Consider the following 23727-nt stretch of genomic DNA (forward strand, 5'->3'; position numbering starts at 1 on the left):
ACGATAGTTAGGTATAAGGATACAGCAACGGATACGTCTTGAAGACAACGAAGGGGACGAATAGATGGAGAAACTGGACTCGGATTCCTTACTGGTCGTTCGGGACCCAGTATGACATGATAGCGAGCACTTGCATCCTGCCCTCTATGAGGATATCATTCATCAAAGGTGTCTTGAAGACAGACTTGGTCTTTGTCTTTCGTCTTCTATAGTCGCGTTTGAATACGGCAGGCGGCAGATCGACAGCGGGGATAATCATTGAGTCGCCTTCTCGCGAAAACATGAATCCTCAGCATGAATGATTCCCGCGAAGTTACATACCTTGCTGCAGATCGATTGGCTGTTCCGCGAATTGTGAGACCAGCTGGATACTACCCTGACCGTTGATCTTCAGGATGGAGAAATAGCACATCACACGTCTGAGGTCGCGTTCTGCTCCCTTCCCTTCCTTCTGGTCGGCTATGAATTGTTCCCATTCCTCCCAAGTGGTCGGAGAATAGTTGGGTAAACTCTTGTGGACATCCTCGCGAGCCTTCGAGTCAATCTTCTCGCCCAAAGACTCCGTAACCTTGGTACCCGAGCAGTACCATATTATGGGAGGGTCAGGAACCTACGAAACACGGTCCATTAGTGGGCCGGAGAAGCTAAAAGTCTAATTTGGCGCACTCGCCTGAGGAACATCCGATGCGACTGGATGCGGGTCTTCCATGGCGGGCGTCTCGTTCGGCTCATTTCCCAGGAACTCGATGACTGGGGGATCTGTTTGGGATCGAGTCAAACCAAAGTCTTGGAATGCAGAGAACTGTCCGTCAAGAGGTGACAGCACCGCCTCCTCCTGCCCCCCAGGCTGGGAGTCAGCGGGCGTCTCTGGCTCATCGTGCAGGAACTCAACCGGGGGAGTGGTCTCGCTCTCCATCATGGCCGTTTCGCCGCCATTAGCGCCCGTCTCTCCCTCGGTCGCAGCCTGCCCAGCCCTGCCGCCTGTAACTTCACCCCAAGGATCATCCCAGCTGCTGACGGGTTCTACATTCTCCTTCTCTGCGGCGTTCCCCTGCTCCCCACCAGTCGCCGTCTCGGTAGGTTGAGCTTGCTCAGCCCCAGCCTCTGGTTCGGCACTGAGGTCGCCGCCCTGTTCTTGAGTGTCTGGGTCGCGCTCTGCGTTTTCGCCTTCCTCGCCGCCTTCCTCTGCGAAAGGATCAACAACGGGAGGCGTATCAGGGGTTTCCTCGGTCTGAGGACCGCCCTTCTTCTTCCCCTTCTTACCGGCCCCAGCCTCCTTCTTCGCGGTAGCTTTCTTCTTAGCCTGTAGCGACTCAAGGTCAGGGAGTGAAGAGTGCACGGATGAAGTGAACTCACCATTGCTGAACGTGGTTTGCTGAAAAGATGCCATTACAGGGCTGCAACGAAGAAAACCAAGCGAAAATCAACGTAAACAATGGACATGAGGCATAGTTTTGATCAAACACAATCCTGTTGTTGGGAATCCGGTAACGTGATAAGCGTAGTAAGCTTCACGGGGGTACCGAGAGGTACCGCTGTGGCGGTATGCAGTCCTTATAATAATGAGCGGAACGCGCGACATCGTCGAAGGGCATAATTAAGAGCTATGAGCAGCGGGGAGGTCTATTAACTGACGCATTAACACGATCCTATGATAACTTTACATCGACAGCAATAGATATGCGGATATGCGGGGGATCATCCCCTCCAAATGGGTCTACCACTTTTTCCCCTGTGCTGCCTGGGCATCCTTCACCCTCTGCGCATACCAGTTCTTGCCGAACTTGAAAGTCTCCACGAAAGACGGAACCTTCTGCTTCATATGCTGAGGAAGCGCAGGAATCTTGAGAGCTCTTCGGATGGCAGGGGTCCGCAAGAGTATTACTTGAGCAGCGTAGAAGATTACGGAAGCAATAATGTTGAAGAGCACACCCTGGCAGCACCCATAAGGCTTAATGAGTCTCCTGAGTAATGAGGAACACAGAGAGACTTACGATGGAGAGCTTGGCCATAAGCGGGAAACTAACCAGTGATAACACATGGAATGCATTGATTATGTGCAGCATGTGCGGCTGGCCGTTTGTCTGCATATCACGAGCCGCGAGCTTTGGGCCAACTCGTTTAGTTGCCTCTCTTCGCACATACATGACCACATACCCGAATCTGGAGGTTTACTACCGCGACGACGATCGCGGGCAGGACATACGTAGGATCCTGCGCGGTTAAATCGAGGTATGCCCCACCAAAGGCCTCCAGTCCACCCGTTTTCAGCTGTTCCAGCGGGAACTCACAAAGACGCTTCACAGCGAAAAACATTCCGAGCGAAATCGGCAAGGGCATAATGTTGAAGAACAGCATCCTACCGGGCTTCGCACCAGCCTCCGCCAACAGCTTGCGCTGCATCAACGCAGCCCTTTGCAGCTGTGCGCGATTCTGGGTCTTCGAAGCTTCGGCGATCTCCTCCCGGATGAGGTTCAGCTGGGGGGTTATGGGTGCCATCTTGGCGGCCTCGCGCATGGACGCTATCGACATGGGAAAGATGATTAGACGGGAGAGCACTGTGCCACAGACGATCGTCTGCAGCCATGGAAGGCCCGTGCTGACGTTGATGATTTCCAAAGCCCAGGCCGAGAGGCCGATGGGTGACCAGGACGTCAAGCCGAGAGCTTCAAGGTCACCGTACTGAATTGGAGGTATTGTAGCAGGAACTAGGGACAGGTTCTCAACTGTCGTTTGTGCCGCATCAGGCAGTAAGTCTGTAGGAGGGGCGTCTGGCACGCTCTCTGTTCTGCTCGCTACTTCCAACGGCTGATGCGCCGGAGAGTCCGCTGGAGGTGCGGCAGACAACGGTTCTGGTTCCTTCTTGGTACCCGAGGAGAATAAACCTCTACGGACAGCAGAAACGGTCAAGTTTCGTCGGCACCGGATGCCTAATGGTAGACTGGCAGCGGAGGTCCGCAGTAAAGGACTAGACCTGGAGCTCTACTTGAATTAAGGTCATATGTGATCCCAAGTAAACTCGCAGCGTACCTTGGAGTCCCTGGCTGTCGAGAATAGTCTACCCTGACATGACGGACTCGATATTATGGGTGACAGCCTGGCAAAAGCATCAGTAATTCATACAATACGCCGGTGCGACAAAGAAGGGGAAAAGGTAGTGTATCGGGTTGTATCTTTCACTCCCGTCGACGTTCTAAGTAATCCAGGCGATCATGCATGGTTGTCCATTGCACACACCTTTGCCTGACGGACGTTCTCGCGCATAAGAAGCTGGCCATTCTGCGATGCTGTCGTCGCGCCTGAATATTTGCACCCCTCCTCTCTAGACTTCGAAGTCTTAGAGAACCGAATCCTGGCCAGATGCACCGGGTGTAGAAAGAGAGCTTTGTGTAGTCCTCCCTGCTCTGTGGGATACAGCTCCGACCAACCAAGTGTGGACTTGAGAAAATTCGCAGCTACACTCTCGGCTTCTGCCGATGCTGCCTGTCCTCCGACTCCGCTTCCACTCGGACTGGCCTGCATGTCATCTGCTTTACCTGCTTGACTAGTACTCTAGCCTGACCCAGGGTATCTTGTGCAGTAAAAGCGAGGAACGTCTGCTGTATATTCTGGCGAGATGCCCCATCGTCACCGATACAGGCTGGTGCCATACTCAGTCGGGCTTCAGGCTCAATAATCAATGAATTGTTTCTCTGTGTCAGAGGCCACCGAGCGGACTCATTCAAAGCATCCGACGTAAACGAGCTTATCGAGCTCCGTGCGCGACACCGCACCTTCGACGGTGCATACAGGCGCACCGCGCTCGGGAATCTTGGTTATGCATTGGCCGTGCTCAGACTCTTCGACCGGCGATTCTATCGAAGTACGTCTCGTTCACTATGACTATCGGCCGTAACCCCCTCTGACGGGACGTTGGCTGCACATTTCCCAGTTGGGCTGCTTTACACGATTTTGTCGGGACTCCTCTTTGGTATCTCGTTCATGCGAGCTAGACACTCGAAGCATGACTTCGCCGACAACCACATGCCATACGTCGACTGGGACGAGGTGACGTCAGGGAGAGCTCAGGAAATATCGGGTTCTGGACACAATTACGCTATCGTCACCCGCGGGCAGGAGAATACACGAGTATATGGGAGGCCATTCGTGACCGCGGGATGGATAGTCCTCGCCGTGGCTGGTGTGGTGGCAGCTGTAGAAATCGCCCTGTTCATTCTAGTACTCAAACTTTAGAGCTGGCTTTTTTGCCATAACCCACCGGTTGTTGCATGATACTTGCGAGGTCCTCCGTAAATTGTAATGTGAGTAAGAACTTGCATCCCTGCTTGTGTTCGTCTAGATTAAAGGTCTATCGTTATAGGCATAATGATACAGAACGCTGTACTCGATCCATAATCCAACGTTGCGTGTCAAGCGCCCATGTCGTGAAGTTTCCCCGAGAATGTTGCTAGTATGGAGGATACATTTGTTTTTGGCATGGCGACCCATGCTCGCCGTCTCCAGGACCCACAGAGGGGTACGTACTACCGCCGGAGCTTAGTACTCATGTTCTTCCCGTGCCGTGTCCTCATGAAAGTCACGTATTAGACACCGCCGCTGAAAAGGCCTGTCTTGATCGCAGTTTTGAGGATCTGCAGAGTTCCAGCTCAGTGAGTGAAGTCCTAACCTCAGGTTTGGGCCGTGACGCCGCCGCTCTATCCTGAAGTTTGAGGTAAGTGGTTACCATTTCATTCTGCTTTCTTCCGAGCCTTCAGCCACGGGTATCACAAATCCGAGGCTACCTTCGTTGCCATCTAGTGGGCGTCTTCTACGGGCTGCGCCAACCGCTGAGGTTTCCTGCGTACCTCGAGCATTGCTTCAGGGCTTCCCTTTGCGGATTGTCCTACGATGTCTGAGAGACCCATCATAGGGCGACCTCACGCGTCAAGGCCATGGCCTACGATTGCACAGGAGGTATGTTGTCTAGACTTTGGAGAGTCGCGTTCATGATTCACGGCCATCCATGAGACGCCGTGGAAGACATCACAGCAATGATGCGGGGCCAACATGGTCATCGATATGGGTGATCATGTGCACGACATGGGAATCGGACTGTCTCTTGTCCGATGTTGCATAGTATTATACGCTCTTCGAGTGGTCAACAGAATCCAGCTCTGAGAAATTATAGGCTGGAAGCAGGCGAAACGTCGGATTAGGAGTCCAAGAATACTTCGACCAATAACGCCCGTCAGTCAATGGGACGGACGGACTGACACGACTAGTCCTCTGTAGATTGGCTTGTCTCCTACCAAGCACACTGCCATCGTTTCTTGCCATCTGCCCGAGGCAACGAACAACAACCAACGGTTCCCCTTTGCCGCCCTGTGAGACTGTCAGCCACCAATTTCCTTTTGCGTCAGTTTGGCCCTGTTGTCGCCAAGACGACTCAAACAGACCTTTACAAGACCGACGCCCTGCCAACGACCCTGACGCCCCCTCTCCTGCAGAAAATCCTCTCTTTGTCGTCGTCGACAGTAAAACCGTCCGCTCGTTCATCTACGTATCATCTGCGATGAAGTCAATTGCTGTAATTTCTTTACTTGCTACGGCTGCTTTTGCACAGTCCTCGGTTCGTACCCCATATAGCCAGGAAATGATGTGTGCTGGTGACTGACTGACTGTTCGATATAGGCCTCTTCGGCGGCTGGCGCATCGTCCACGGCGGGCGCGTTGATTCCCTCGGGCATCAGCCAGGGCTGCTCGTCCTACCTTAGCTCGCTCAACAGCGACTCCACCCTCTACTCCTGCGCGAGCCCCCTTATCCAAGCGACTTCGCAGTTCGGAGCCGCTGCTAATGGTAGCGCCTCTAGTTCTGCCGTCGCGTCTGCAGTCAAGAGCTTCTGCTCGAGCGCCTCGAGCTCCTGCTCCGATAGCAACATAAAGACACAGCTCGCGAGCTTCTACTCAGCGTGCACTGCTGAGCTGACGTCGACCGCCAACCAAGATGTCATCCGCATGTACGACGCCCTCTACGCCATCACGCCGCTGAAGCAGGCCGTCTGCGCCCAGGACGATAGCGGGAACTACTGCATTTCGTCGATTGCGTCTGCTGCCAAGTCCAATAACAACATGGCGACCGCGCAGAAGTACCTCTGGTACCCCTCGACCACGGCTAAGCGTGCCGTCACCTCGATCCAGGCGAATTCGACTACGTTCACCAACTACAACCTCCCTTTCCTCCTCCTTACCCCCTCGACCCCCTCCTCCACTCTGTGCACCTCGTGCACTCGTAGCATCTTGACCTCTTACATCAACTTCGAGTCATCCGTTCCCTACGGCCCTGGCCTGGACAAGAGCACCCTGCTGAGCGGTCAGACCGCCTTGTACAAGGGTGTTGTCAGCACGTGCGGGGAGAACTTTATGAGCGGCGCCGTTCAGGCTGCCGGAGGTATCAAGTCGGGTGTTATTAGCGGTGCAGGGAAGACAGTCGAGGGTGGTGCTTTGGGTGTCCTCATCTCCGCCATGAGCGTGGCGGCTGCTGGCTTTGCCGTGGCTCTCTGAGGCGCCGGTTTAGAGCGATCTTAGGTGTCTCTTCTTAATTACTGGACGGTGCTATCTTAGTATTTTATACCCATTCATATGAGATTGTCGTCATTATCAATGAACATGGGCCGGTGCATAGGTGTTAGTTTGAACATTTTGTCCCTGTCAGTGAGCATGCGTGATCATTGGGTACTCCGAAGTCAGCGTGAGGTTGATTTGAAACTCTAGAAATGTCGATGTCAGCATTTGGAGGGTTAATCACTGGTTGCGCGTACGTATACGCTTTACGCTTTCATGGCCGGAAAGGTTTCTCACATCGATGTCTGTGTCATACGATGCTAATGCCGGTTCTCCACTAGGTGTTGTACACATTGACATGCATGGTGGACATGCACAGGTTCGAGGCTGGCGATAGCACGAACTTTCATTTTGTGTTATGATCATCCAATATGAGGTAAGACCGTCAAACCCCCCTTCTGGAAGGTAAGTGAACATATAGCAATCATACTGTATGTCTCGTAGTTTGTATCGCCCGGTGGGTTAGCAGCCACTGCGAGCGCGCTGAGCAGATATGAAGGTACGCATGGTGGGCGGCGACTACTGTTATTCAGCACCCCTACATACCTCGAGGTAACGTTCCTCTGTATCTGCATTGAGACGTCTATTCTAACTCGGTTGCTTCCACAGGGAACGAAGCCCGCCGGTACGGATACGCGTGATGCGTTCACGCAGGCCTCACGTCCGCTATGCTGTGACCTCAGGGAGGGCATGACTGCCCCGTCCGTGTGGAATCTCATCATCACACCTCCTTTGTGTATAGCGACCGAGTCGCGCAGCGTTGACAATGGTCCGCGAAGCACGGAAGTGAGTGTCATTCATTGGAGCATCAGGATGAGAGCGTACCACCGACTGGAGGTGGGTCTCACAGCCACGAAAGCTGTTGGGTCCACGATTCGAAATCCCCTACTGGGTATCTAATCTAAGTTGTCTTGTACTGCGGTGGGCAGCTGGTCAGGTATGTCGCCATCAGGCTCGAGGTTGCTGTAAGCAGGTGGATTGGAAGATAAGAAAGACACGGCTAACCTCTAGTTGCCCTAGATGCTCTGTTATCGACTATGTTCACGACCTCCGCCATGACAATCTTACCTGCTCATAGGCACCGGTGCGGTCCGACTTCGATTCAGGGACCGTCCGAGGAGCTGTCATGGAGGCCCACACGAACATAGCAGTCCGGACCGCCAGCAAACAAGGTCTGGCGCTGGCATCAAATTGCTGCTGATACTGACGGTACCGACAAGGATTTTTAGGCGTAGCCTCGTAAGCTGCAGAAGCCTTCGAGAGGACCGCTAGGCACCGGTGATTCGTCGCTGGAGGGCCGGGCCAGGTACCGTGCCACAAGTCCCAAACTGAGGACTATCTCTACGCGCCGGCGGGGCTGCACCCGAGGTAGGCTATTTGAAGTAAGCTCCATCCGAGCCTCAAGCCGTGATTGTTCGGTGTAGGGCCCATACTTCTCAGCCTCTCTACCTCCAAGACACGGAGCAGGTACAGCGCCGACCTTCATGTCAAGAGTTGCAGATTGAAGTTCCACCTTTAAAGTGCCGGTGTGAACGGCTAGGGTTCTACATACGGTGTTAGTGCATCGTTATGGAACATGTATATCCCGGGCTGGGAACACCTCGATCGGGGTAAGCAAGAACTTAACATAACTTCGATGCTTGGCTAAGAACGGATATGTAGAAGCGCATCCGAATGTATGCCAGGACGACGTTCGAGGAGAAGCTTTAAGACGGAGACGGGAAGCTGCCAGCAATTGCACGCGTCCGAACTCAAAAGCACATGGTATAGTTATCATGTCAGCCTAGAGCTCTCCGTATTTGCCACTGACTGAAGACTCCTTCCACGATGCAGATGCTGTCGCTCTTGCTGTCCAGGAGCTCAGAACCCCGCCTACCTCGATTCCAATTCAGCGAAAGAATTCATCAACCTTCTTTTCCATTTATCAACGGCCTGTTTTCCCGATGTCTACGCGTGCTAATAGTGTAGTCATTGGAGCACGCAGGCGAGACCTGGCGGGACGATTCGCGATACAAAAATTAAGCAATTGCCACACGTCCACGTTCCCTCGGTGCCGTCCTACCCGTCTGGACTGAAGTGCTTCCGGACGCCTCGACAAATGAATTCACTGTGGGCGTCCTGCAGTGAAACGAGGCCAGGGATCTTGGCATGTGCCAGCGGCGCCGGCGGCCAGCTCAGGGGATCGAAGTCCCCGTCCTGACACCGTATATCTCCGATCTGGCGGTGCATACTGCCACCGTGCGCGGGGAAGAATCGATGGCACTCAGGCTTCGACTTCATAATCATCAATGAACTCAATGTTTGTGTCGCGTCAATCTGGGCAAGCGTGTGCGGCGATGAAGGGCGTGTCTAGAATACGTATGCCGTGAACCGTACGAGTAAATATGACCTAGAGAGGTGACTAATTCTAGCGGATAAGTTATGAATGAATTATACAGAATGAGTATCTACTTCCGTGTCTCGTCTGTGTCTCCCCAATGCTATCAAGCCCCTTCAAGCCCCTTTCTTGAGCTGAAAAATGCCTTCGCAATTGCCAGAGGCGTCCAAAGTCGGATCTGGACGCCACCGACCAACAAACGACGACCCGGCGTGTACGTATCCTTCAAACACCCATGAGCCATACTCAGGCTGGGACTCGTCGTTTGGCCGTTTCTGTACAAGAACGATCAGGGATGTCAATGCCTCACGAATGAAATCGCAATTATGTACACGAACTGGTTGCCTCTTGAGGACGACCCACCCGTCGCGAACCCGCACCTTACCAATGTACACGAAAGCGCCCCACGCCCGATCGTGCTCCGCGTCAGTCTATAGCAGAGGTAATCAGATCATCAGCGGGCCATGATGAGTGGGAAGAGCGTCACTTCTCCCGCGATCAGGACGTCTGCGGGCCAGCCTGACCGAGTGACTCGCGCGCCACCTTCTGCAAGGCTGTATCTCTGAATCTGTCCTGAAGTCTTCTCATGGAGCTCGATACTATCCTGGAGTGGAGATATTCAGTTATAGAGACGACGCATTGTCGGATCAACGCCGGAGACGTACTTGGGCATGCACCACGCGAAAACGTTGGATATCTTGACAGAACGAAAGGGCATTTTCGTCATTTAGGCACCAGCGGTCCGCGCGCTGAGATATTTCGGTACTGGAATCATGTCGGAGGTATTCGCGGATGTTACATCGTAAGGGTCGCTGGCATATAAAATCCGGCAGCTGAGCGGCAGAGGCGGCGCTGGAAATGGCCATGGGGGGCGCGACCTAGATAAAACCTGAATACGATACAGAAATTGTCCAGTAGTGAGCGACTTACAAGTATCTTACCGACCCAAGATCCGGTCAACTTGCCCAGGAGATAGAGCGGTCTCTCCGGCGCCGATTCCTCGCTATCCCGATGCCCGACGCCTATGAAGAGCCGGCGGAGATCGCATTCGCACTCCCCCTGCCCAAGCGACTGACCGCGCCCGTTCGACACTAGGGTTTGATTCCGGAGGACGCTAGGAGACCTGAGCAGCACGATCGACTGTGCTTGAAACTGATAGCAGTCCTTGTACGTCGGCCCCGTGCCCTGGGATACCATTCCTCTGTTGAGGTGCTGCGGGATATGCACTACCAGGGCATTTTTTCTCGCAAACGTCAGGAGTATCGCCGCTGACGACAAATCCGGGCAGGATAGAGTAAGCGTCTGAGAAAAAGAGGTCACGGCGCAGAGGCGCTGGGCGGAGCGTCCATTTATATCAGATAACCCCCCGGCTTCCGATAGCGAGCTGAAAGCCCTGAGTGACGAGGCCTGAAAGATGTCAGTTCTGACGGCATAAGAAGTCTCGAGGAGCAGCTTTACCATTTGAGGACAGGCCATTGCGAATGGTCGCACCCGGGTCAAGACTTGTTCTCGGGTCTCCAGCGATTCACTTTTCAATGACTCTGCGGCAGAAGTGAGCGATAAATTTGGAGTGTATACAAGAAGCTGCCCACCGGCCGAGGATGTGTACCACGCCAGCCACATAGCCAGAGAACGAACATCATCTGCTAACGGCCAGCCATGACCCGCCGGATAGAACCGCGTCTGCAGGAAGGTAGTCAAGAAGCTCGATATACCGACCCTTTGCAACGACTCGATGGTGGCCCCGTTGCTCTCGAGAATCATGAGCTGTAAACGCCACATATCTGCTCTGATGGTATTCTCCTCGAATCGACAGCTCCGGATCCTATGGACCAGGCGGAGTCTTTCGATAAGCTCCTCAGCCAGAGATGCATCGGTGAGAGCAGGGCTTGGGGCGATGAAGTGGGTGACAGGGAAGTATGCACAGAATATACGTGCGTAGAGCTCAGGGGCTGATGCGGGAGACAATGTGGCGGCAAGTCCACGGCTAACGGACAGGAGGCTTCTGAGGTCGGCAGAAGAGTCCCATCCAGAGGAGGTCGCCACATGAAAGGTACACTCTTCGAGGATCGCAGGGGGTAGTGTGCTGAATCGGAACGCCATTGTCGGAGGTCTTCTCTCCAAGGCAGCCTTTATAGGACGGAAGATATTGATGAATGTTGTGCCACAAAGAGCAGCCCTACGTATCGAGCTGATCCCCGTGGCGAATTGTCCATCGCAGATACAATATGACCGCTTCCGTCAGCTTGGGATCACAACATGTAAAAGGTGGACACCTGACGGGATCTTGAAGCTTTGGATTAACAAGTCCTGGTTCCTGAGAGCCGGAGAGAGCCTTCTGAAAAGGGCTGGACACCACGGCATGAGAGGACCCTGCAAGCCTCCCAAAAGCCGTAATGAAGAGGTCCGCGGTGCAGAAGGCATTTGGGTTTCTCGGGGCGACGGTGTTACCAAAGCGTCCGGCGAGATGCAACGGATACGCGTGGCTAGATAAATGAGCTCGACGGCTGGATCGTCCGCCACACGCCGTTCTTACCGTGGCACTGGAATAAGAAGGAGACTGATGCCGCTTCATCTTGATCGACGGGAAGCACGATGCAGGCTGCGTCAATATCAGGAACTGCATCGAGCTGGGTGACGTTACGATTGCGGATGAGAGATCCCCACACTCGGAAGACCACCTTACCGGCAGCCTGGCAGCGAAGGCGGCCGACACCCACGGCGCCTTCTCCAGTGTGCCCCGAGACTCGCCGTACCTCCAAACCCAGTATCCTTCTCTCGCCGCCGTCGATCGTTCCAGGGCCTCTGCACGGAGCGCTCGTCTTAGTATACCAGGCAGCCGATTGAGAACAAAGCAGACTGACCTCTGCGTCTTCTCCCGTCCCCGAGGGAGATAACAATGACATGTTTCGAGAATGCGCGTCAGAACCGCGGCGATTGTACACGTTACGCTTGTGTGGGCCTCACGTCTCCGGCCCACGATGATACATCAATAAAAGGGCACGCTGCCACGGCCAACAACCGCGCATGGCGCTGCGACGGTCGCTCAAGGAAAGCTCGAGGAAAGCATCCGAATGACATTCGCACCGACTGCCTATTCAAATTTTGGTGTTACACTTTACTAAACTGCATTCTAGATGTGATTCATACAACACCACCACAAAACCCTACCCATATGAGGAATCCGGTACAGCTTGAGTAGACGGGGATGCGGCCAGGACGGCGAGCAAGCCCTTAGAGCTCTGACGAACGGGCGTTTAGTTAATACGTTCGATAGTCCGTGATTCCCACCACTTACTTTGCATAGCGGCGATGTCGGTGCTCTGCACATAGTCATCAAACTCCTGGATCTTCTCCTGCAGTTCATCCAGTGATACAAGCTCATCCTCTGTCATGTCCGAGTCGGTAAGTAATCACCGTGCACTAATGGAGTTTGCTACTGACCGACGACGAGAGTCATCTGCAGCTTCCTAATCCCGTACCCAATCGGGACAAGCTTGCTAGCACCCCAGACAAGGCCGGGCTGTTCAATGGAACGCACGGCCTTCTCTAGTGCCTCCATGTCGGTCTCATCATCCCAAGGCTTCACTTCGAGCGTCACGACGGACTACATTGATGTAGGTCAATGACATGTTCAATCGGTACATACACAAACACAGGATTGCACAGCTCAGCAACGGGTAAAAAGTGGAAACTGACCTTGGCAACAGTCTTGGGCTTGTTAGCCTTCTTCGCGTTGTAAGCAGCAACACGCTCGGCCTTGACACGCTCGGCCTCCGCATCCTCCTCCTCGTCCGAGCCGAAGAGGTCAACATCCTCATCCTCCTCCGCGGCAGCCGCGGGGGCAGCAGCACCGCCGACGAACGCTTCGCCGGCCTTGCTAGACCCCTCGAGCGAGCTAAACTCAGACTCGTATGACTTGATGTGCGTGTACCAGCGCGCCGTATGCGGGTACGCCGTCGCATCCGGAGCTGACCCGAGCGCCTTGAAAACGTGGACGTCCGCCTGCGAGGGCGTGTGCCTGCGCAGACCGAGGCGGTTAGCTGGATTCACGGACACGTTCGCAGTGTAATGGAAGAATCAGAAAGCTAGGTAATTGCTATCGGCATACTTTGGCAGCGGTGTCTAATCGCTTGCTTGGAAACACGGACCATAGCGTTGTAATCATCATGGAAAGGGAAAGAAAAAATAGCTGATGAAGCTAGAAGTGCGCCGGAAAAATGACTCACCCCTCGACGTAAGAGCGGCTGGCAAGGTGCGCCTCGAGTTGAGCAAGATCGACAGACATTGTTATAGCACAGCGAAGGGTGACAACAAGGGAGACGAGAAGGACAGTGGAAGGAGCAGCAGAGATCGATGGGTGGAGGATCACAACTTTTTCGTTTTTACGGCGGTTGCACGTGATCGCTTGAGGGCCGGCGGCACGTGCATGATCAACTCCGACTTGCGGAGTTATGGACGCGTCGTCCGCTACTCCGACATCGACGACTAGCCTGTCATGCACTATTGCTCGCCGTATGAGACTGACGGACTCTGAAGACTAGGACCTAAAATACGCACAATGTGGACGCTATGCCTTACGAAGAAGGCTCCGGTCGACGTCCCCCAGAGCAACGGAGCAACCATGATATCTTGAGGCCTATCGCTCAAGCTGACGGTGCGCGGAGTATCAGGTTAGCATGGCCCATGTACGGTACTCTGGCGGATGCGTTGCCCGGTGTATGCTGCAAGTCTCCAGACGACTTAGTTGCGCTCCATGCTGGTAACCCCACCTAATGGGTGCAACCTGGTTTTACGATGCGTCGAAAACCTGGCGTGGAATTTACTGCGCGAGCTTGATTATGGCGTCAACACTCAAGAACAAATGGAACGAATCTGGTGACGTGCCCTAACACTGCCTGGATGGGTCGACAAGGTCCCGAGGTCATGCGCAGGCACGTTCGTGGTCGACTCTGCGGGACCATCCAGAAAAGGCCGGTGTAAGCTGTCAAAGTGTCCTTGGTCGCCCGACCATCGCGCGTCATGAACTTCCACGTTATCGTCGGGTGCGCAGGGATACTGTCCTTCGTGGACACACCCGAGAGAGCAAATCAAGCTGACGTTCTTCCTGTTTACCGTCGGGAGCTTATTGTAGTTGACCAGGTACATAGCCTATTGGTTATTCCAATGCGGGTACGTTGCTGTCGTCTTTCAAGCCGCGCCTTCCTTTGGACAACGTACGGCATACGTAAAGGTCTTATGACTCAACGGGTTATTTCAGGAAGCACTCTAACCACATAACCAACATGAAAACGGTCGCCGTTAATCGTCGGTCAGTGGAAAGCTGGATAGCCGCCAGAAGGCCCCGACTCTCTGCGTCTATCAGCGAATACAGGCCCCATCATGCTTTACCAGCTGCGCACGGAATGCACCACCGTAAGCCACTGACGTCCCGCTATCAAGGACTTTCTGATACACGGGTTCCTCCGAGACGGGAGAAGTCCTCTGTGTCGTCAGTATACCCTGACGCACGAAATATCTGTATTTCGAAGAGTAATGGCGCCTGCGGTCCGTGTCAATAGCGGGGGCTTCAACGTGAAGCTAGCAAATGCGGCCGAATTGCGGACGGTCGCCTTGTTCCCCGTGGCTTGAGTTAAGGTAAGTACCCTGCTATTGGTCTGACGTTCGCCTGGGCTGGCTCTCAAGTTCTATTTTTGTGAGGGCGTGCCGCTGCAAGTCTTCGTGTTAATGCACGATGTTCGCGGCGTTCATCCACAAAGTTGCCGCTGGTCTTCGCATGCCCAGATCTCGCTCAAGGTTCTCCTTCTCGTGGTGGAAGAAAACTTGCCTCCGTCCAGCCGTTGGCTGAATCTCACGTGTTAAAGTTGCACGATACGGCGTGCTACCAGTCTTGGTCGCTGTCAACCCGACACGACTTATAGGTAATCATTCCATGAATAGCAGCGCTCGCGTTCCAGGTACGTCGCTCTCATACATATTGCCAGAGTTGAATATGTGACTGCCAACCATTGTCGACTGACGACACTCCGGTTTACGTAGGTCACACCCGCGGGTACCGATGGTGTTGTGATTAAACTGATCGGACATCTCGAGAAACGATAAGATAAGGTTCGCTTCCCTCGAGATCAGATTTGTTTGATCTTCGCATGGCATTTCAGAAGTTCATAATACCAACACTGTTGCAAGGTCCTTTAGAATGCCGGACTGATCCTCCCCGTGTGGATATCTGTTTGCTGACGAATTCGGCCCCACCGCTTCCGGTCTTCTGCGCCCTCGCCTCCTTCCGCCCCGCATTACGCGGGAGCTGTTGATCGTCCTCAGCCCGCTTTTCCGGTACGTCCGGGTGGCGTGTTCTCCACTGTATTTTGTCTTGTACGGCCGAAGGGTGATGTGAAAGGCGGTTTATTCATGCATCCACTAAAACTACAGGAAGCATCACAGGAAAATCAAGGACCAACAGACAACTCAAAACCCGATGTTCCCGATGGACACGTATCGATGGACAAACTGAACATCGACTCAGGCAGTTTCAGCGATGGAGGCTGGGCTTCGTTCGAAGACGGTGCGTGACAGGTCCCAAAGAACTGTTCCGACATTCCCCGCACCTCCGAACGAGGCGGAGCAGACGAGATGAAAGCGAAATTTCGGCGGGGCGTGACCCCCTGACCTCTGCGCTCACGGAGGCCAGGGCGGCGACCTGCGGATGGATCACGGTGAGCAGACGAAATCGTACACGGAATTTACGTGAGCGGCTGCAAGGATGCAACCTCTTGACGGTACCATCTGGCCGTACCGAGTGGTATCGTTGCGAGGTAGACATCCTTGCCGTGATACTCACACGTTGGGCGAGGAATAAGGAATCCGACTCTCACTACTACACCTGAGTGGTGGTCCGACGGCACACACTACATCAAATAAGCTTGCCCTCTTGTGCTCAGGTAGGCTTCGCGGCTATGAAACACCCAACAACTTCGATTCTAGCTCTCTCACTCTCCAGCCGTTTCCCAACTGGAAGCGTCGCAGTCAATATTGCTCAGGTCCCAGAAACATTGATCGCAGCGTCTGAAAGCCGATCAATACCCTTTATCAGGGCTCGTGATGCCCCGCCAACTCTCTTCTCCCACCTGAAGAGTTGAGCGATAAGTAAGGCAAGTGCTGCATTCAGTCCCCGGCGCTTCTTCGGCGGAGCTGTATGCACGGCGGCATCAATCTCAAGAGCAAGGAGCGGCGAACTACGCGAGGTAAACTTTACATTGTGTCGTCGTGGGTCGCTGATTGAAGTCTTGGGCGATCATTCCTACATAGCGGTCACAAGGATAACACGGAGAGTAGACTGGCCGCCGTAGATTCGTTCTCCGGGTAAAGGCGATTGCTGCACAGTACTGACGTCGTACTGCCAGGATGTGGCCCTCACGATGTGTCCGTGGCGGTGGCGTGAACTATACCTCTCCTGGACGTGCGGGTTTTCAAACTGCGACGGTACCGTACGCAAGTCCCTTCGAGGCCTTTTATGGCACACCACGGCATACTCGAATGGGATTGAGGTACCCGAGGTCTATTTCCGGGTACCGTCTCAACCTCTCCTCCTCGCTTCTATTACATAAACCTGGACCATTCGTATCCATACTCCGCCGGCGTCTGCCTCGATGAAAGAAATGCTATGAGCATCGCAGCTGTTTCCTCCGCTGATGGGTACGTCACGCTCAGTGCCGAGATGAAACTTCTCGCTGCTCAGCTCAAGGTCTAATCCTCTGTAGACGCCGCCCGGCGGAGTGGGATTGTCGCCCGAGCTATATATGTGGATACGGGTAACTGGTGCCTTCTGGCTCATGGCGCTTGCTATGCTGAGTGAAGCCACCATCGTAGAGAACCTTACCCTCCGCACGGCCGATCTTACTCCTATTGGTCCGCCCAGCAACCTTGTTCCTTTGTCTCTGGTTTCTAGGACATACTATAAAACCTTGAAGGATGACTGCCTTCCCGACGTGTTTCGTCGCATCTTCGAGCGCAGGTTTGATATGTCAGCTCTCCTACGTCGACTAGGTCCTTTGGCTCCGTCAGACGTTGCGGCCGAACTTTCCCGGAGATACACGTCGCTGAAGATGATCAGGCGCGGGTCCCTAGGGGATCCGAACTTGAGAGATGCTCTGATGAGAGCCTATTTCATGCTTTTAGAGGATGATGGCGACAATGCTATGCAGATTGCTTGGTCCAATCTGTCTGAGACTGTTGAGAACATTCTCCGCTGTTCGTTGCAGAAAGATTCAACCATTGACCAAGATGTCATGGCACTGGCAATCGTCTTGTGTTCAGCCCTCTCCCAAAGTATGAGGCTCGTCTCCTAACCTGCTACATCTGATCTCGCATTATATAGCTTTGTTAACGGATGGTCATGGAAGCGACGACATTCGCGAATTGCTGGTCCCCTTCGCATTTTCGAGTCGACATGTAAGTGAAGGGACAAAGCTCGTCGCATGGTGCATACTAACTACTTTCAGTGTCCTTTGTCAGAGTTACCGGAACGGGATTTTTACCCATTGCGAAGATGTGCTCCAGAAGAACTCTCGAAGCTATTTCCCTCCTCCCACTACATCTCGTATTTCGGATGTACCCTCAGATACAACACCCCCCCTGTTGCCGCCTACGCCATCCAGGCCTATCTCGCATACTACGAAGATCGCCCTCTTGGAGTCCCGGACAAGCATGATATGCCGCAGACCAGCGCAAATGTCCGACATCCGCCCGGGGTAACTCTCGCCGATATCGAGGAGTACAACTCGCGAACGACGAGACTACGGCGTCGGTCGACCAATCCTCCCAGCCTGCAATACGACGCACTCTGGAGGCGGGTGACTTCCCGCATTGACGTGGATCGACCCGTGTCGTCCCGTCACGAACTGGGTATGTTATCCGGCTCTTGGCGCGGGACCTGTCTGGTGAGTGACGACATAAATGATGCTCGGAAAGCGAGCACATTAAGACCGCGAGCCATTGTGGCCCTCCCCAGGTCCCGGACACGCGTTTCAGTGCAGGCGCTTCGATAAATGGGCAGTATCGAATCCCTTTCCAGTGCAGATTGCGAGAACACTTTGTTCTCAACTCGGCGGTAATGGCGCCTGTTATGCAAGATGAGAACTCCTGTCTGAACGCGTGGTTGCCTTCAGGTTGTAGGTTAATTGAGACGAAGGTAATTTACGGGATTCTAGCCTATTTTACCCGTATTCTCTCACATTCATAACATTCATACCTTAGGATGGTTTGAAAATCACGAACGCTGAAGGGGCCGACATTGCACATTATCGAACCTTCAAAGACGGGCCCGGTGGCGGTACGCAGCGCCCCTCGCGGGATCCTGTCGATATTATTGTTACCGGCGAGGTTGTACCACCCTCTGTACGTTGTCCCTCCACCGTACTGACACCCATTTGTAGACGGATCCGCAACATAGCAGTGCCTTGGGGCCGTTCAAGTTCTACGGCCGGGTGCGTCCTTCCGACCGTCTTGTGGTCCTCGTGAGGGAGCCAGTGAGTACGAATTCTCGGTATATATTGCTGGGGCTGAGGCATTGTGAAAGGCGGATCCTACAATGGACCATCTTGGTAGGGACGTATTCCGCGGATATCGTACGTAAACCCTCAGCAGCAAAGCGTTGTGGACGCTTGTCTGACATATTTATCTCCCTCGTGCAGTGCTCTCTTCACGACATATGGTCGGCAGGCGTCGGCATGCTTTCCCCGACGCCACCGAATCTTATGAGACGCTGTGGAATCTGAGGAGAAGTGAAGAGTAGCGTCAGCTGATGTCGGGTGAGTGGTCGGGCAGTCGCCAAGAAGGCACTAGAGAGATCATAGATGTGGGATATACGGCAGTTATAGTTTCATTATACTTTGCGCCCTGCAGGGCCGCGTCCACAAATCAATACATGACGTGCCACAAAGCCTCTTCGGACTGATGAGTGGAAAGCAGAGGGGGGGGGGACGGCGTTTGCCGTGGTAGGTAAGAAGCCGGGGTTTGGTAGGCCGGAGGCGGAGTCTCCGAAAGGCTTAATTCGTCCCATGCACCCCTCCGACGATATCCTCTCTACACCCGTACGCCAGCCGCGATGTCGCCCTCGCTAGACACGATCCCGCAGGAGGTCGTCGAGCACGTCGCGTACTTTGCCGCGACGCAGCAGCCGCTGGGCCCGCCGTCAGGCATCGTGCCGCTCCTGCTCGCGAGCCGGAGGGTGCACGGATTCTTATCGTTCGAATCGAACCCGCACCTGTACGCACGGATATTCCAGTTCAAGTTCGACTCTGGCGGCGCGGCGGCGCGCGACGCCGATGTGTCCGCCATGGCGCACGAGCTGCGGCGGCGCTCGCACTACATGAAGCGGATCCGCGCGCGCGCGGGGTGCACCGTCGACCCCATCGTGCGCTACTCGAAGCAGGAGCTCGATCTGACGCTGGAGATACTGTGGATGGCGTTCCTGATGACGGTGGAGAACGAGGGGAGGAACGAGGAGCAGCTGCGCGGGTACGCGGGGATCGACGGGTGGCTGCGGCTGTTTTGGTTCGACGACGCGGGCGCATCGTTCAGCGCGGCGAAGCGCGAGCGCTGGCCGCAGAACAACGAGTGCACGGCGCTCGCGATGTGGCTGTTCTGGTTCTTCCTCCGCCCGGGTGAGTCGCGTTGCTGTCCGGTTCGGACGGGTTGGGTGCTCATGGTCGGACAGAGGACTATGTCAATGATGGCGCGCTGCACGAGAAGGCGACGGACTTGGTCAAGCTCATCGCGCTGGGCGCCCACCAGGTACGCTTGACCGCCCCCATCCTTGCCTGCTCAAGCCTAACCTGCACACAGTACCACCTCTGCGGGCCGTACCACGCCGCCTTCGAGCGGGACCCGACCGCGCACCTCGGGATGCTCGTCACGCACTACGCGCGGCCCTACCGCCTGCTCCCGCCGCCGATCACCGTCCCGGCCGTCCTGTGCTACCTCTCGCTGATGAACTACCGCCTCGCGAGCGCCGCGCCGGCGCCGCAGCTCCTCTTCGCGCGGCGGCGCCCCGGGCGGCGCGGCGAGTGGCGCGCGGTGTGGTATCGGTGTCTCGGGCCCGCGGCGGACGGACGGGGCGTGTTCGACGCGGGGAGCCTGGACGGGATATGGGAGGGGATATTCACGGTGGGTCGGCGCCCCCTTCCCTCCTCCCCCTTACTCACTCACTCACTCGCTCGCTCGCTCGCCGCTCCCCTTTCTCGCTGTGCAGTACACGGAGTTCACCGCGTACGCGGCGCTGCTGTCGGGCGCGCCGCCGCGCGTGCTGCTCAACTCGCTCGTCGCGCAGCACCGGCACACGTGGCGCCTGCGCGAGTACCGCTGCGCGCGCGCGGGCCGGCGGGTGGGCGCGGGCGAGCCGCTGCGCGGGTTCCTCCCGCCGGGCGTGAGGGTGGAGGAGCGCCAGGCGGAGGGCGTGCTGGAGGTGTGGGAGGCGGGAAGGGCGGAGCCGGCGGTGTATACCAGGCTGGGGGCGGGGGAGGTGGGGGAGAGGCAGGAGGAGGTGGGAGACGTGCTGGTTGTGGGCGAGGTGCGTTTTCGCGGTTTCTTCATGGGTGGGTGGGAGCATGCGCTGATGGTGCGAGGGCGCAGGGCCACTCGTCGTGGGGCCAGTTCAACCTCCTTGGGCGGGTAAGGCCGTGGGACGGGTTCGTCTCGCTGTCGAAGGAATACGTGAGTCCCCCTTCGCCCCCCTCCCCTTCCCCATACCCCGCTCTGAAACGCAGACTAACTACGCAACCAAACCGCAGGTGGACGGCGACCGCGGCAAGTGGCTGTACCGGGGGTACCTGGTGGGGAACGCGGAGGGGCACATCGCTGGGCGCTGGCGGGACACGCTGAGCCCGCCGAGCGTGCCGGGGTACGAGGGGTGTTTTGCGATGAGTCGGCGGCGGTGAGGGGGAGGGGGAGAGGGGAGAGGGGGGATAGAGGAGGGGAAAGTGAAATGTATTCGCTTGTGTACAACATAACTCGCTGCAACTGTTGTTTATTATCGCATCTTTGCATGAACTTCAGGCCCGCATCGCGCTCAGGAGGGAGTAGAGGCAAGTATACATGTATCAGGATTAGCTTGGCAAGTACGGACGGTCGTCTACAATACAGCGTTGCCTACACCGCACGCTTCTTTTTCCATACTTGAGCTGTCAGTCATTCAACATCCAAGAAATGAGGCAGGTGAACGGGTTAGTCGGCGCGCTTGTTGCTGGCGTTTTCGCCGGTGGCGGCGTTGTACCTGTCGGCGAGCTCGTCGTAGGCCTTGGCCTGGGATTCCGCCTGGCTCTTCAGCGTGTCTGCGCGCAACACCAACACCAACATCAGCGCAGGAACCCCCGTCCAACGAGCAAGCGCTCACCGAAATCGCGGTTCTTGGCCTCGGCCTCTTTGAGGCGGCGCTTGAGGTCGTCGAGCTCGCCGCCCGCGAGGGCGGTGCGCGAGGACGCGGCGGTGGACTGCTTGAGCTTGGCGTATTCCTCCTGGGTGTGGATGAGGTCGAGGAGGATGTAGAAGGTGCGGGTGAGGACGAGGGAGAGGAAGAGGGTGAAGCCGGTGAGGTAGACGTTGCGCTGGGAGCTGGAGGGGGTGAGCGTGGGTACACGGAGGGAGGGAGGCCACGCGCACTAGAACTTGCGGGCGGCAAAGTTGGTCTCGGTGCGGACGTCGTGGGCCTGGCCGGTCTGGCGGGCGACGTCGCTCTCGGCGGTGACGCGGAACATGCGCTGGAGGGCGTCGACGAAGAGGATGCCGACGAAGCTGCGGGGCTGTTAGCGGGGGGCGGGGCGGGGAGGGCGGGAGAGGCGCACATGAAGGATATTTTGAGGGCATAGGCGAGCTTGGCGACGACGGGGCTCTCGGAGAGAAAGTGGAAGAGGCGGCGGCGGAGCGCGTACGGGAGCGGGGCGACGAGCACGCAGAACGTGCCCATCTGCGCGGGGTCAGTGGACGCTGTTGCCGACGACGACAAACGCACCTCGGCCGCGAGCAGGAGAAAGGTCAGGTTGTAGCTGGGACATTGTCAGCGACGTTCGAGGAGAGTAAACAGAGACTGACTAGATCGTCATCGTCGTTGGCGGCGAGGGTGCGATAGACGCGGCGGGTTTTATGGCCGACCGTGACAGCGCCGCCACGACGTGTCCTGCCCTGGTGACGTCACCTCACGGCGTGACCAGCCACTCGCGTGTCCAGAAACTTAAAGTCGAGAGGTCACACCTTGGTCACACCGCCGAACGCGTTCGCGAACTGCAAATGCGAACGTGAGAACCACACCACGGTGCACGTGGCGCGTGGCGATTCTGTGGCTCTGTCCACCGGCCACAGACGCGTACCCCTCCTGCTTATGATAAAATGAGTATATACCAAACTAGTGGAAGTGGAACTCGCGCGGATATTCCGACTTCCACCAGATTGCCCTCGCTGCCACACGCGCAGCATGCCACATCGGTGAGTCTGCCCGATCATTGCCTTATGGGACGTTGATAAGCCTCAGGATCGTCTGACCCCTGAAAACGCGGACTCAGCGCATTGTACAAGCCCTCCGGAGCTTATTCGATACAGCGCTCACACACCTCTAGGCTTCTATGGGCTCTAAAGACTTGTTCTATTTAGCTGGGACCTTCCTAGCATCCCCGAGGCGTACACGGACCCATTCCACAATTTATCTCCGCGAACAGGAGCTCCGGAGCGACTTAACCAATGTGACTTCTAGATGAATTAGCTCCGGGGCCCACGGACGCTTCTATCAAGGGGTGTCGTCCTCATGCCCAACCTCCAGCACTCACTCCCTCTCATTTCCATCAAACTACCAAAGGTGCGGACACATACGAGTCACCATGAGGCCAGCATCAGTCAGCAAGCGGCCGGACGCAATTAGCACGTGACCGGCACATCGCACGGAGTGATGGGACCGCTTAGGGCAGGTGGCAGAGCGTTGAGGCGACCTATAGGGGCTGGAACGAGCAAGTGGGAGCGCAAGGGAGTCGTATGGTGTATGGTATAACGGAGGCAAGTGCTGAGCAATCCTGTGGGTAGCGGCGTTTATTTGTTATTTATCTCCGGACGGTCGCAAAGCCATTCCTGTAGTATAAATTGTACAAAGTAGCGTACAGAAAAACAAGTTTCGACTTCACCATCTCAGAGAATTAGCATTACGATCTCAGCGACCCGAGAAGTTCGAAAGCGCCGAACTTAGCGAATTATAACCGACCCTAGCTTTGCCAATAGGCCTGACTTGTCAAGTGAATTATCTCCGCCATCGATTCAATTAGCTCCGGTGAGCCTCACATAGCGAAATAAAATTAAACAAGTCTTTCTAGTGTTTCTTACTTCCGTGGGCCTGAACCTACACTCGGTTCCGTGGTTTGCGACTTTGTTTGCGACTTTCTGGAGATAAATACTCCGGAGCGTCCCTTAGTGTTTGTTTCAGGCATCAAGGTTTTTGTTTTATTTTTCTAGGTCTTCCTATGGACTACCCTACGGCGTCTTACTCCTCCTTTCCCCCTCGAACTATTAAATACCCTTCAGTTGTCTCTGACCACCTTCACCCATATCACGGGGTTTAGGTTTATTTCTTTTGGTCCTTGGCGATTGTTGTGTGTCTGTGCATATCAACGTCCCGGACCCTAACCATCCGGGGGGGAACCCCCCGGACCCCCCTTTGAAGATAGCCTGTAACCCTCACCCTAACCGCATACCCTAACGCGAACCCTAACCAAACCCGG

General features: G+C 55.4%; 9 protein-coding genes across 9 annotated transcripts; 4 read left to right on the plus strand and 5 right to left on the minus strand.

The window, feature by feature from the left end:
• Positions 1-88: 88 nt before the first annotated feature.
• Positions 89-1395, minus strand: GLOTRDRAFT_138627 (uncharacterized protein; the record flags this gene model as incomplete). The annotated part of the gene is made up of 4 exons (XM_007867708.1): positions 1357-1395; positions 680-1303; positions 322-610; positions 89-267 (listed from the first exon to the last, which is right to left on the minus strand). The coding sequence occupies exons 1-4, from the start codon at positions 1357-1359 to the stop codon at positions 89-91; spliced, it is 1095 nt and encodes a 364-aa protein (XP_007865899.1). The 5' UTR covers positions 1360-1395.
• Positions 1396-1584: 189 nt separating this feature from the next.
• On the minus strand, positions 1585-3418 carry GLOTRDRAFT_76107 (uncharacterized protein). The gene is made up of 5 exons (XM_007867709.1): positions 3238-3418; positions 3031-3097; positions 2158-2982; positions 1995-2105; positions 1585-1933 (listed from the first exon to the last, which is right to left on the minus strand). Exons 1-5 carry the CDS (start codon positions 3276-3278, stop codon positions 1718-1720), a joined length of 1260 nt encoding a protein of 419 aa, XP_007865900.1. The 5' UTR covers positions 3279-3418; the 3' UTR covers positions 1585-1717.
• A 63-nt stretch (positions 3419-3481) lies between these two features.
• Positions 3482-4447, plus strand: GLOTRDRAFT_111033 (uncharacterized protein). Its single transcript, XM_007867710.1, has 4 exons — positions 3482-3639; positions 3702-3862; positions 3932-4301; positions 4361-4447. Exons 1-3 carry the CDS (start codon positions 3617-3619, stop codon positions 4231-4233), a joined length of 486 nt encoding a protein of 161 aa, XP_007865901.1. The 5' UTR covers positions 3482-3616; the 3' UTR covers positions 4234-4301; positions 4361-4447.
• An 834-nt stretch (positions 4448-5281) lies between these two features.
• GLOTRDRAFT_111034 (uncharacterized protein) lies at positions 5282-6701 on the plus strand. The gene is made up of 2 exons (XM_007867711.1): positions 5282-5608; positions 5671-6701. The coding sequence occupies exons 1-2, from the start codon at positions 5552-5554 to the stop codon at positions 6538-6540; spliced, it is 927 nt and encodes a 308-aa protein (XP_007865902.1). The 5' UTR covers positions 5282-5551; the 3' UTR covers positions 6541-6701.
• A 2392-nt stretch (positions 6702-9093) lies between these two features.
• GLOTRDRAFT_129089 (uncharacterized protein) lies at positions 9094-11080 on the minus strand (the record flags this gene model as incomplete). The annotated part of the gene is made up of 7 exons (XM_007867712.1): positions 9094-9252; positions 9316-9408; positions 9465-9581; positions 9643-9855; positions 9908-10384; positions 10436-10518; positions 10570-11080. 7 exons carry the CDS (start codon positions 11078-11080, stop codon positions 9094-9096), a joined length of 1653 nt encoding a protein of 550 aa, XP_007865903.1.
• Positions 11081-12028: 948 nt separating this feature from the next.
• Positions 12029-13335, minus strand: GLOTRDRAFT_60692 (uncharacterized protein). The gene is made up of 5 exons (XM_007867713.1): positions 13207-13335; positions 12677-12998; positions 12422-12584; positions 12276-12365; positions 12029-12219 (listed from the first exon to the last, which is right to left on the minus strand). The coding sequence occupies exons 1-5, from the start codon at positions 13263-13265 to the stop codon at positions 12212-12214; spliced, it is 642 nt and encodes a 213-aa protein (XP_007865904.1). The 5' UTR covers positions 13266-13335; the 3' UTR covers positions 12029-12211.
• A 3471-nt stretch (positions 13336-16806) lies between these two features.
• On the plus strand, positions 16807-18767 carry GLOTRDRAFT_129091 (uncharacterized protein; the record flags this gene model as incomplete). The annotated part of the gene is made up of 7 exons (XM_007867714.1): positions 16807-17302; positions 17352-17425; positions 17476-17913; positions 18230-18370; positions 18409-18501; positions 18552-18600; positions 18667-18767. The coding sequence occupies 7 exons, from the start codon at positions 16807-16809 to the stop codon at positions 18765-18767; spliced, it is 1392 nt and encodes a 463-aa protein (XP_007865905.1).
• A 312-nt stretch (positions 18768-19079) lies between these two features.
• On the plus strand, positions 19080-20910 carry GLOTRDRAFT_138631 (uncharacterized protein; the record flags this gene model as incomplete). The annotated part of the gene is made up of 6 exons (XM_007867715.1): positions 19080-19638; positions 19692-19768; positions 19820-20140; positions 20226-20543; positions 20606-20686; positions 20764-20910. The coding sequence occupies 6 exons, from the start codon at positions 19080-19082 to the stop codon at positions 20908-20910; spliced, it is 1503 nt and encodes a 500-aa protein (XP_007865906.1).
• A 94-nt stretch (positions 20911-21004) lies between these two features.
• GLOTRDRAFT_99910 (B-cell receptor-associated 31-like protein) lies at positions 21005-22081 on the minus strand. The gene is made up of 6 exons (XM_007867716.1): positions 22061-22081; positions 21981-22014; positions 21814-21935; positions 21632-21763; positions 21366-21583; positions 21005-21303 (listed from the first exon to the last, which is right to left on the minus strand). Exons 1-6 carry the CDS (start codon positions 22069-22071, stop codon positions 21197-21199), a joined length of 624 nt encoding a protein of 207 aa, XP_007865907.1. The 5' UTR covers positions 22072-22081; the 3' UTR covers positions 21005-21196.
• Positions 22082-23727: the final 1646 nt, after the last annotated feature.

Source organism: Gloeophyllum trabeum, assembly GCF_000344685.1.
Source record: "Gloeophyllum trabeum ATCC 11539 unplaced genomic scaffold GLOTRscaffold_00006, whole genome shotgun sequence".
NCBI lineage: Eukaryota > Fungi > Basidiomycota > Agaricomycetes > Gloeophyllales > Gloeophyllaceae > Gloeophyllum > Gloeophyllum trabeum.